The sequence below is a fragment of the Salmo salar genome, chromosome 03 (assembly GCF_965601325.2).
Source record: "Salmo salar chromosome 03, fSalSal1, whole genome shotgun sequence".
NCBI classification, from domain to species: domain Eukaryota; kingdom Metazoa; phylum Chordata; class Actinopteri; order Salmoniformes; family Salmonidae; genus Salmo; species Salmo salar.
The window spans coordinates 59,602,085-59,615,247 of NC_138293.1; the positions used below are offsets into that span (position 1 = coordinate 59,602,085).

At 43.8% G+C, this 13,163-nt stretch overlaps 1 protein-coding gene across 1 annotated transcript; it reads left to right on the forward strand.

The window, feature by feature from the left end:
- Positions 1 to 44: 44 nt before the first annotated feature.
- LOC106600841 (endoplasmic reticulum membrane sensor NFE2L1) lies at positions 45 to 13,082 on the forward strand. The gene is made up of 6 exons (XM_014192547.3): positions 45 to 549; positions 2,077 to 2,870; positions 8,544 to 8,705; positions 9,388 to 9,477; positions 9,580 to 9,735; positions 9,882 to 13,082. The coding sequence occupies exons 2-6, from the start codon at positions 2,325 to 2,327 to the stop codon at positions 11,190 to 11,192; spliced, it is 2,265 nt and encodes a 754-aa protein (XP_014048022.1). The 5' UTR covers positions 45 to 549; positions 2,077 to 2,324; the 3' UTR covers positions 11,193 to 13,082.
- Positions 13,083 to 13,163: the final 81 nt, after the last annotated feature.

Here is a 13,163-nt window from a genome sequence, read left to right on the forward strand (position 1 = left end):
ATGGGACATTATGCATATACATCCTATCAGTAGTATATTTAATCGCATGTGTTTAGTACATGTCATACATGAACTACTCTTGTTCCAAGTGATAGCCTACTTTATTCTAAAATATGTGATTCAATCCATGTTGCGAGGCTTGTCTGGATTACCCAGCGCGGATGTCATTATTTTCTAGTTCATTCTAGCACGGCAGATGGCAGCAATGCACATAGGGATGGATTGACAGACAGCACAGACAGTATGATATTCTACTTTGGAGCCTGCGCACGGCGTGGCTGTGTTTAGCCATTGATTTGGCAGGGTTGGGCGGTATAGTCTATAGAGGGGCATGGTTTTTGACGCCGCAGAGTTATAGAAAAAAGAAAAGTGAAACGGTAGGCTTTACGTCATGTAGGGAGGGACAGCGAACTGCGTGGTGAACTGAGCAGGGGTTAAAAGTCTTCACTCTCCGATTTAGAGTCAGAATAGAAAATCTTCCAAAAGGATTGGGTTTGCTGCTTTTCCACTGATGTGCCTATTGTTGACAACTTTTGTATCCATAGTCCGGTAAGAGAATCAAAACAAGACACTGACATTACCTACACTCGTTTGTATTATTTGGCGTTTATGTAGGCCTAATGTTGGTGTTATTAATGTAAATAAACATGTAAACGAGTTATACACATTGTAGACTTTAAATTGAGATGAAGTGGAGTTTATGGCACAGTTAATAAGAACAGTTTTACATGGGATATTCAGTTGCTGGACCCTATTTGCCAATCAAAGTGGGACATTTCTGAAGAATGGGGGGAAAAAATATTGTCAATAGTTTTTATATCCTTGACGTTCATACATCATTCCAGATATTTTGAAATGAACCTCTAATGATTTCGCGGGGTCGTTCAGTGCCCTTTGATGAAGTAGCCTACACGTTAAATTCTCAAGTTCATCCTGTCAGGCAGATTCATGTTCAGTCATTTAAACCATCTTTTGTTGAACTGTCTCATATGACATGATGTTTCATGCAGGGGTAACTGCAATAGACTTGCCTATTGAAAACATATAGCAGAATACCATTGGTCACTAGTTTATTTACATGGCATAATACATAACAAACAGTCTACAGTTGCCGAAGTAATGCTGAGGAAATGTCTTGTCAAGTTATTCATTGACCCATTGATTGGCAGAATATGCTTGTTATTTCCCGGGTAACAGTGTGATTACATCATGTGGTGTAACCTTCACCACTGTCTGTCTAGTATCCGCCCTGGCGCTATCTACCAAACAACTTCTAGAACGAATAGAAGGAAGTAGGTCGAAGTGAAGTCACTGGTATCTGTTGATAACAAGAACACTTCCCTGTTTGTCATCTTTAGGGAGAATGTTTCAAAATTCCCAATGTGTCATACTATTAAGTGTACAATAATCTTATATAGGGCAGAACTAAGCCTTTTGGGTGCCCAAAGAGAGATTTTGTTGGGGGGGCCCCCCACCTCGCTCAAAACATTTTAGTGGCCCCCCTTTTGACAGCGGAGAGAGAAATTAAAGTTTTAAAGTTTATTTCCTGCAACTCTACACATTTTGCCATGGGGCAGAGAAAAAAACATCTGTTTTACAGCAAATGTCCTGCAATTCTACACATTTTGCTATGAGGTGGAGAAATGTCTGCTGTTTTAAAGCACATTCATGCAATTCTACACATTTTGTAATGACTTATGCCATATAAATATAGAATCTGAGTGAGAATTACTAACAAAATCATTGGGGGCCCCATGGAGGTCAGGGCCCACGTGCCCAGTCGGTATTCGGCCATGATTACTAACTACTAACTACTAATCTAAAAATATTTTATTTTTGGGTTGTGGGCCCCCTAGCGTCCGGAGGCCCTAAGCGACCCTGATCTATGCCTGGAAGCGGCCCTGATATTATAGCATGGTGTTGAATTCAGCAGCCTCTGCTATTACATAAATTACGTTGGATTCACTACTTTTTATTTTATGAATGATCTTTTCAATGTGATATTCTTTTGAAATAACTCGTCAATTAATTGTATTATCTAACGTTATTTTTTTCATGTTGTGTTTGTCTGTATAGGATTTAACGATATTTGGAAGAGTGAAGAGGAGAGGATACACAACTTTTTATTTCACCATAATGTCTATTTTGGTGTATCCTAAATAGCCTTATTTTCCCTCTTTATTACATTGACTAGAAGCTATAGATAACCCATCATCAGACAATAAGTCTTCGGAGGCTTACACTTGGCATTTTGCCACCCACCACGTCTTCATTCCCTTTCCCCTCATTTCTTGCACTCACCCTGTAAACTCCGAAGACAAGACATGGTGTGTCTAAAGAAATATTTCACAGAGGGCTTGATCCAGGTAGCCATCCTGCTCAGTCTGGTTGGCGTCAGAGTAGATGTAGGCCCTTACCTGAACCCCTGGAACGAGATGATCCTGGGCCCCACCTCAGCCCTCACCCAGACTCAGTTCCACAACCTCCACAACCAGCTGGATGGCCAGGACCTCCACCCCAAGAGTGTAGACCTGGACGGCTTCTTCACAGCCCGGAGACTCCTGGGCTGGGTCCGCTCCCTGGACCGCCTCCGGGTGCCTAGCTCGGAGCTAGAAACCTGGCTGGTACGGCGCGAGCCTGATGTCCTGGTGGTGGGGGCTCCTGGTCAGCCAGCCCCCCTGGAGGGAGGGGCAGGTGGGTTGGAGGATCATGCGGGTGACCAGGTGGAGTCGGTCATGAGGTCAAGCGTGGTGGCAGGGTCGCAGGAGTCGGGTTACGGGCCAATCAGAGAGGACAGTCTGGACACCACGGCGCCACTTGTAAGAAGAAGCCATGAGGAGGAGGATGAGGATGAAGATCTCTATGAAGAGGTAAACTATGGTGAACTCTTCTACACTCTGTCAGTAAGACCAGTGGCAGCATAGAGTGGTGTTCAAGATAATTGGCTGTCAGAGCTTATTCAATGTTCAAATACAATGCAGTGCCTTAAACAAATGAATTCCATCCTTAGATATACAATAGTGAACTACATTACTGCAAACAAGTCCAAGACTCTGCCACTGGAGAAGTATGTTCAATTAGGCAACTATCAAACTGTTGATTTACAGAAGGCAAGTGATACATACGCCTGTCAAATATCATTAGGGATCAAGGGCAGGATTTACTGGAGGCTGAGATCACTCTATAAAAGGAGGCTTAACTGGGAGAGAAGAACACCCTTGTATGAAAACAGCCTTACAGTAAACAGAGTGGGGGTTCCCACCCTCCTTGGATTCAAGCAAGTGAAAGCTTCCTGGTTGTATTTGCTGTATCATGCTGTTAATTTCAAACCTGCATAACTAAGAGATTGCAAGATATTTACAAATCCCTTAATTTACAGCATTAGGGAATGCATCTAAGATTGCAAGTCAAGAATGAAGTGTAGGTTACTTTTCAGAATAAGTGACTGATAACTAATCCTAAAGGCCCATTCAGACTGTACGATTTTAGCCGTCTTACACCACAATTTCCACGTTGTGCGCAAATTCTTAGGTTGTAAACGATTGTCAGACGTCTTGGCTTATTCAGTGTGACTAGCAAATCAAATCAAACATAACTTAGCAGGTGTAAAAGACATGCCTGAAATTAGATCCCCTACCTACTGGTCTTGACGAGAAGGGAAAAAAATGTTGGGGGAGGTTCCATTCTGCACCGTTCAACCAATCTAGTAAATGTAGAGGACGAGTTAAGATGGAGTGTAGCCTTGTTAACATCCAAAAGAGGAAGTCGCGTCACAGGCTCTTTCCATTTCCCCTGAAAACCGGAACATCCGGTTGCTGTGTGACAGGGTCTAGGTCTGCCGATTTTAAGTACCACTATGTGTGGTCGTAGCCTCCGACAAAGTGTTGAGCCTTTATCGTGTAGTGTGGCTGGTGTTACAAGCCAATCCCAGTGACTGACCAATAGGAACACAGCCGGCACTGAGTATGCACACAATAATATGATTGAATAGTCAGATTAGTATTATAGTTTGATTTAAACGTTTACATGCTTTGCAAGAAGAACGATTTCTCTAATAATCGTTACATGACATCAGAAATCAGGCTACCTAATGGGATTTTGATAAATGCACAAAATCGCAAATCAAAATAAACGTTTTACCACAGTGACCATGTTATTTTTGGGAAGCATGTTTGATTCTGACGTATAAAGGTTGTATGTGAAAACAATTAATATACATAATTTCAGTGTTTCTGAACTCACTTCACTAGTGCATAAGCGTAGGAGGCTGGCACATGCGCTGATCAAATACACCGCTGCAGTTGGTCTAGCTTACGTCAGCTGACGTAACCTCCCAAGCCAATCGCAGAATGTGATGACAAAACTGAAGCAAATCATACAATCTGACCAGGTTGATAAAGATTTTGATTTGGTAACATCTAATAATCGTAAAAGACTGAATCCGACGTAAAGTGTGGGAAGGCCTGAAAGTGAAATATTTTTCATGTTATAACGTTTGTTTTATTCTAGTAAAAAAGTTCAGGGGATTGTATATTAGGCATGGTGTTTGGTGGGCTGACCTCTTCAGATTTCAATAGCAGAAGTATAATATCCAATATGACGAGGCAAATGATTTAGGTCATTAGTCAATGTTTATTCTCTGAAGACTTGCTGAACTTAAACAAGACAAATCTTTTTTATCCAGTTGTATCCAGTCTATTTTTGATAAGTGTGGATATCCAACAGTATTGCAACAGTTACATTTGTTTAATTGTCAGAAATGACAATTAACCCAAGTCACAACCCCATCATTATGTTTTAGCATTTGCTCACTTTTGTTCGAGCCTGTGTTTTGGCACCCAAAACACTCATTGAGCAACGGTTTTGGGCATTGAATGACAGAATCACGGGGAGTTAACGCAGCAGCATGCTAAAAGCTTGGCTGGACTTCCCCTTGTTTTTCAACAGATGAGGGAGAGCTGCTTGTTGATATGTTCCATTAACTGTGAGGGGTGCGCTGGCTGGGCCCAGGCTGCTGTGTGTCAGGGGAAAGTAGACCAGAGAGGGGTGTGTGACTGGAAACATGTCCCACTTTAGCCACTGGCTGTTCAGATTTGCCCCATACATACAGCTTTCCACGCCCATCGCAGCCCAGCTGATTTGGTGTAGGAATAAACTGGCTGGCATAGTCATCATAAGTACACATTCTGTGTAGGCTAATTGTATTTGTACACCAATCATGTTTAGAAGTGCAATCACAATAATACTTGAATTTCTTATGGAAATAAAAGTATCAGAAGATACCTAAAATATTACAGTTAAAACATGTATTTATTTATTGAATATTGCAAACACGGGGGACAGGTTTTTTTCTGCTCTAACTTAGACTTTGAAGGGGAATTCCCAAATCACTTTAATTTAGCACTGAGGTACGCTATTAGTCACTTTGGGAGTGTATGGAGTTTTCAGTCACTGTAGGGTCTAAATATATATCTGCTTGGCAACATGCCTGAGTTTGCACCCTACACTGGACTCATCAACACTCCATAATGAGCTTGTTTTGGATTTGGGAAAAGTATGGGGGTTGATTTTGTTTTAGTCCTCTGCGTGTCATTGCTATCTCCTGGCTTCTGGTCTTTTGGGCCATTTGACTGCGTACCCAGTCTCAGCCACAATGACTGCAGACATCCACAGACACCGGAGGCTTTAGTTTTAGCCTCCCAAATCAGCTGCCACTCTCAGGGCAGAGAAAGTGGTGGTATTCGGCCTGGCCAATGTCACAGTTGACCAAGTATGCAGTTCAGACTGGACGTGTAGCCCTTTTGGCTATTTCTGGACAGGTGGGCATGTTTTTTTGGCATTGCTAACTGGTACTCAGTTCAAAATGTACATGCCTCATGTTTTCCCACCAACCCCCCATGGATGTATTCCTGCTGAAAAATATTTTCTTTTGGAACATTAGTTATGCTCTTCCTTCCATCGACGGTTATGCTTTCTGGGTCAACCAAGATCCCAGTAACTGACATTGAACTGACCATCTGAGGCCAAGTTATGGGCTGCAATCGTGATGTAACAATTCAGACATACTGGTAATCTTAGTTCCCTCCAAGGAACGAAGCGTCCCTGATAATGACCTTCACCCAGACTAACTCATCCAGGAAGCAGCAACTGCACAGAGACAGCTGGGCTGTATTTTTTTTTTAAACTCCAGCTGCATCATATTATGGCAGCAATTTGTGGTACTGTCTGGGGCATGCCACCACATCTCCCCCCCCCTTATAGATGTTGTTATTGCTACAGGGCTAGACTGGACATGTCTAAAGTGCCAGACATCACCAGTCCTACAGTATTATGTTTGAGGAGAAAGGTCAACAAAGCTTCCTCTGCTCTGTGTGCATTCGTACAAAGAAGGGTCAAGGACCTCTCCTCAGGCCATGAGCTATAATTAAGCAATAAGGCTGGAGGGGGTGTGGTATATGGCTAATATACCACGGCTAAGGGCCAATATACCAAGGCTAAGGGCTGTTCTTAGGCCACAGCCCTTAGCCGTGGTATATTGGCCATCAGTGGGGCGGCATGTAGCCTAGTGGTTAGAGCGTTCGGCCAGTAACCGAAAGGTTGCTAGATCGAATCCCGGAGCTAGGTAAAAATCTGTCGTTCTGCCCCTGAACAAGGCAGTTCACCCACTGTTCCTAGGCCGTCATTGTAAATAAGAATTTGTTCTTAACTGACTTGCATAGTTAAAGGTTAAATAATAATATCACAAACCCCCAAGGTGTGTTATTGCTATTAAACTGGTTACCAACGTAATTAGAGCAGTAAAAATAAATGTTTAGTCATACCCGTGGTATACGGTCTGATATACCACAGCTTTCAGCCAATCAGCATTCAGGGCTCGAACCACTCAGTTTATAATTTGTCTTAACTTCCTGGACTTATTATTCAGTTCTATTACAACTAATCTCTGCTCTATTACCTTGACTTGCTTAATGAAACACTGAAGTGCTGCCAGGCTCATTTGTCTGAGCCTCTCAGGGCAGTAACATTGTGACATGTCAATATTGTGGAAGGTGGCAAACTGACAACGTCAGTGTTGACTCACCAGCTCGGCTGTAACTACAGATGTTTGTCATGGAAACTTGGACTCAGAGTGCTTTGTAGGTATCTTTCACTCAGAACATTGCCCCTGTGACCACAGCTTGTTTGCTATGTAACACGAGGTGGCATCATTCTAGCACACATTCATACCTTTGATTTCACAATGCTTGTTTACTAGCTGAGGCTAGTAGTATATCACCTCTTCAGACAGGCACATGTATATGTATAGCCCTATACCCAGAGCCCTCTGGACCCCATCCAATGCCCAAATCTGTCCAGAGCTGCCTTCTTTGGCCTCACCCCCACTTACCTAATAATTCTCATGTTGTGCTTATGCCTAAGGAAAACATGCTGTGCAATCCCTTCCAGTCATATTCAGGTACACATTGACCCAAACCCATAAGAGTGATTGCAGAGTAGCAGGACCACAGGCCTCAGGGAATGGTCAGAGGCAGAGGTTGGAACCGGTTCAGGGAACAGAACAGAAAAGCAGACAAAACAATTTTGAGGAAGGGAAACAGAACCAGGAACAAAAGTGATCTATATTCTTCCGGAACAGAACTGTTATTTTCTAACCTTGAGAGCCGGTTAAATGTTATTTTCCGTTACCAAAATATTCCTAATGTGTAGTATATAATTTTGGTTCCAACCCCTGGTCAGACCTCAAACATGTTGTCAAATACTGTTCAAGGGGTCACAAGATCAAACAGTCAGTGTAAACAGCCAAAGAGAGGCCAAAGACAGTCAGTTAGTTCGTTTCACTCAGGTCGCTGTACTGTAAGGTTAGAATCGGGGCATCACAAATGGCAACATCCCAAACTCCAATAGTCCCTTTCGGTGGAGGGCGAGAGGATCAGCTGCAAATTTAGAACTGGTTTAGGGACATGACTGGAACAGTTGGTATCACTAAGCTCCAACTTAAGGAAAAGGTTAAGTCTATTCATAGCCATCTCACTGTTTGTATGCTATGTCTACTAATGTATGGGCCTGTATGGAAAAAATAAACAGTAGATTAAATGCAAGGTGGCTGCAATCCCCTTTCTCTTTTTGTTCCTGGCCAGTGTCCTATCTAACAATACTGCCCTACCGAGCAAAAAGGAAGTAATTGCTCATAGTGTGGAACTAAGGAAAAAATGGCTTTTACTTACCTTGGTTTCACAGTAACCTTATGCAGTTACTGCTAATATGACCCCCATTTTCTCCAAAACACAAGAGGCAGGATACTTGTCCACATGATTAAGCATGTATTTAATGTAGCAAAAATGACTAACTCATTTTGGACCAAATGAGCAGTTACTGCCTTTTTGCTTGGTAGGGCAAAATAGTACAGCGAGAACTTAAATAAAACATACAAGGATACATAGGGCATTGTATGGATGATTGATTTTCATAGTTAATATGCTTAATAAGGAGGTGTAGATAACATCGCTACACCTAACATTTCAATTATTATCATGTGTTCACAGGATACAGATATGCTTTGGCGGGATCACTCTGATCTTGGACACCATCAGAGGCCTGAGGAGGAGGAGGAGCTGGTGGGGGACACCTGGAGAGAAATCTGGAGTGATGGTGGACGCTCTTACGACCATGCAAATGGAGAACTTGCACAGGATTTATCTGATCAGGTGGGACTCAGTCCTGAGGCTTATAAAATGTCCATATGTCATACATACCTGTACCCTTGGACTTGTTCTTAGACATCCTGGTTCAATTATGTTATAAAACACACATGTTGAAATGTAAGACATGGTGCACTTTGGGAAAGAGTAATGCTCCGGTTGCTTGAAACCAAATATGGGTTTTCTATCCTGGCTGTGCGTCGTGAAGCGGGATGGAGTGTTTGGGGTAGATGAGGTGGAGATAGGAAGCAGTCTTCCCACGTGTGTAAAATAAGAACATAACCCAGAAACCTGCAGTTTCTAACCCCAATCTCTTGCACTCCTATGGGTTAGAAGAGACCTGAAACTCTTGCTAATCCACTATACCTAATTTTGGGAACAGGGGCGGCCACATATCATTAAAAGGCATTTGCACTCCTCAGTGGTGTATAGCTAGAGCATGAGTTTCCTTGACCTAAGGATAAATACAGTATAGTGAAATGAAATTAACATTTGATACCACACTACAAAATGTTTCAGATAAAAGCCACGCTGTTCCAACTGTTTAGTTTTACCCTCTTGCCATAACATGTTCTGTAAAAGCCTAATAATTTCCACCGTCTGTGTCAGTTCAGCTCAGAAGAAAGGAACCATTGTCTTCATCCAGAACATCCAGGTAGCTCTCTGCTCACTCCTGTTCTCTTCTCAGATTGCCAGCTTGGAAGCACAGTCCTCAATGTCCTTCCAGGAATGCCTACGGCTCTTGGAAGACACCTTCCCTTTTGGAGAGGAGACAGAGGTACAGTACAGTTGTTTTATTTGATGGTACTAGGGTAAGAGATGACCATTGATAGGTTTGTTGACCATTGGATGACCATTGTGATGTTGTTTCTGTTTTAAGCTGTCAGACCCAGTTGGCGTTGATCAGAGGGAAGCCAGCGGAGAGGACCCAACCCCTGTCCGAGAGCTTCTTCTGTCCCCCCTGCTGTCCCACGAGGATCCCTCTCTGGACTTGGAGCAGCAGTGGCATGATATTCTCGCCACCATGGAGCCAGAAGTAAGTCCTGTGTGGTTTCTGATTTTTATCCCCTTCACAAAATCATAATTTATTTAGAATGTCAAAGTGTATAAACTTTGAAATACCCTTGCCCTGAAAGTAATTCAAAATAAAATGTAATCCAACTTCTTGTACTATTTTGGAAGGATATGGACCTTGGCAGAGATGTAATGCAATCTGGATCTATTCAGAGTTCCAGCTTGATGGACCCCGTTCACCAGGATGTCAGCCTTCATCAGGCAATCCTCCCCGGAAGCAGCCAGGATAGTTACCCCTTCAACTCCAGCTTTGGGGGCAGTGTTCCCCTGTTGGCCCCACTCCAGCCAGCCCTGCTCAGTCAGTCCTCTGACTTTGACCTTAACTTGACCTTTGGCCCATCTGACCTGACAGATACCACTCTTCCTTTGGCACCCCATGGCACTGTTGGCAACCCCATGGCTTCCATTCAGTCAAGCCTCTTTCTGGAGGAACCAGTCCTGCCTAGCCCACTTGGCTCCCTATTGGATGATGCCTTGCTGGATGAGATTAGTTTCCTGGACCTGGCTCTGGAGGAAGGCTTCAACCCAACACAGGCCTCCCAACTTGAGGAGTTAGACTCTGACTCTGGACTTTCTCTGAACTTCAGCCACAGCCCTGCATCCCCTAGCAGCTCGGAGGCATCCTATTCCTCTTCTTCATCCTCTTCATCATCTGACTCTTCTGTGTTTTCTGACGAAGGGGCTGTGGGCTACAGCTCTGACATGGAGGTTATTGTGAAGCGAGAGGAAGGTGCCGTGGGAGGCTACTCCCCAGAAGTCCGTAAGATGTGCAGCACAAGCTACCAGAAGCCTGGGCGTTTCAACAACCTCCCTTGGCTGGAACAAGTGGGCCACGACCATACCTACAACCAGCCAAGGGCCACCTCTCCCACGCAGGGAAAATCACGTTACAGCAAAACCTATGAGCATGACATTTCCGATAAGCTTTGGGGCCGTGATGAGCGCCGGGCTCTCGCCATGAAGATCCCCTTCTCCAACGATCTCATTGTCAACCTGCCCGTGGAGGAGTTCAACGAACTTCTGACCAAGCATTGTCTCAGTGAGGCCCAACTCAACCTGATCCGAGACATTCGCAGGCGGGGCAAAAACAAGATGGCCGCTCAGAACTGCCGCCGACGCAAGCTTGATGTCCTGTTTGAGCTCGAGGAGGGAGTAGAAGGATTATGCCGCCACAAGGCCCGTCTGTTGAAGCAAAAGGCAGAGAACCTTCGCTCTGTCCGGGAAATGAAGCAGCGGCTCAGTGGTCTTTACCAGGAGGTTTTTTCCCGCCTGCGGGATGAGCAAGGAAGACCCTTGCCTGCCACTGACTACACCCTCCAATTTGGTAATGATGGACAGGTCCTGCTTGCTACACGGAACGGTTCAGCCAGTGAGCAAAACCGCAAGCCCCACAAGAAACAGAAGAACAGAAAAAAGTGAACATTTGTTGGGTGTGCAGTTTGGTGTAGCACTCAAGGAGTCGATTGACAAGGGGATGGCTGTAAAGATTCAAGAATTTCTCACAATAAGAGGGAACTGAAAAGGAAAGATGTAAGAGGAAACCTAAATCAGTTTAATCTGCTCTGATAGTTTATTTGCTGGAAAGGACATGTAGCACATATGATCATGCAAGAATCTTGTGAGCATCTTGGAAAAACCTGTCTCGGGAGCAAAATAACTGTTGGGAGGACCATGTCAGCCTTCCAAAGAAATACAGTACATAAACACTAAGGTGACAAGGAGGAAGGGCTAGCCTATGGCCTTCAGCCAACAGACCGGGCTCTTTGCGCAGTGCGGGCACATTGCTGTCCCGGTCTTCCAGTGCCTATATGTTGAGAGGGTAGGCCTAGGTTCCTTGAAGTCATCACTCACCGGACAGTTTATTAGGTACACATCTAGTACCAGCTCAGAGCCCCCTTTGCCTCCAGAACAACCCGAACTCTTCGGGGCATGGATTCTACAATGTGTCGGAAACGTTTGTTGCTCAACTGGTATCAAGGAAAAACATTCCCCACACCAGTACACCAGCTTGTACCAGGCAGGATGGGTCCATGGACTCATTTCGTTTATACCAAGTCCTGACTCTGACGCAACAGGAACTGGGATTCAACAGACCAGGCAATGTTTTTCCAGTCCTCAATTGTCCATTGTTGGTGATGACATGCCCACTGGAGCCGCTTCTTGTTTTTAGTTAACAGGAGTGGAACCCGGTATGGTGTCTGCTGCATTAGTCCATCTGTGACAAGGATCAACAAGTTGTGGGTTCCGAGATGCCGTTCTGCACACCACTGTTGTACTGCAGCGTTATTTGTCTGTTTGTGGCCCACCTGTTAGCTTGCACGATTCTTGTAATTCTCCTTCGATCTCATCAACGAGCTGATTTCACCCACAGGACTGCCGCTGAGTGGATGTTTTTTTGTTTGTGGCACCATTCTCGGTAAACCCTAGACACTTGTGTGTGAAAAGCTCTGGAGGGTGGGAGTTTGAGATACTGGATCTGGTGAGCCTGGCACCGACGATCATACCACGCTCAGGTCACTCGTTGCCCATTCAATCACATAGTAACTGAATGCCTCGATGCCAATCTGCCAGCATTACAAAGCAAGCCTCAGCCACAAGACTCACTGTCTGTAGGAGTGATCCATTTTCATGAACAGGGTGGTGTACCTTTTATATATATATTGACCAGTGAGTGTATACCCAAGTAAAAAGGACAGGGGAGCCTGGTTGAGAACAAAAAAGATTTGCTCCAGTCTAAAGTGGACATAACAAGTTACCATTAACTGGCTGTCAGTGAAGGAGTTGGATAGTGCTTTTAGTAAAGCCTTAGTTACCCACACAGCCATCTGTGGTTCTCAGGGGATGTGACTACATGACATGATGCAGACAATGGTACAATGATATTCAGGAAATAGACTGGTTTAAAGTACCTGAATATAATATCTACTCAGGCCCAGTGCCAACAATATTGTGTTAATGATATGGTTGTGGACTTTTATTTGTAATAAGTTGAAATTTAATGCCTTATCACACTGGAATATAACTTAATGCTGCATATTCATAGATGTTAAAAAAGTCAAATGTATGAAATGCCACTACAAGTACTGTTATTGTGGATTCACACTACTTTTATGCTTTGTCAAGCACTTTCCAAGTGTCCAATATCATCAACAGAAAAGTATAAAAAAAGACACTGAATTGGGTGCTTTATGGTATTATTGGTTTGAAAAGAACAAGATTTTGTTTTAGGAGGTTCTCACCTCATACTTTTGAATACTTGCTGGCAACCAAGGGATATTGCTATTGGGTGAATAAAACATTTTCAACCTACATCTTTTTGATCCCTTGACGATTGAGTGATATTACTAAGAATACTTATACATAAAGAATTACAAGTTAACTTGTTTCATC

Coding starts and splice junctions, on each gene's coding strand:
- LOC106600841 (XM_014192547.3), top strand. CDS start 2,325: ATGGTGTGTCTAAAGAAATATTTCACAGAGGGCTTGATCCAGGTAGCC. Junction 9,478..9,579: donor CTTTTGGAGAGGAGACAGAG/GTACAGTACAGT, acceptor TTCTGTTTTAAG/CTGTCAGACCCAGTTGGCGT. Junction 9,736..9,881: donor TCGCCACCATGGAGCCAGAA/GTAAGTCCTGTG, acceptor CTATTTTGGAAG/GATATGGACCTTGGCAGAGA.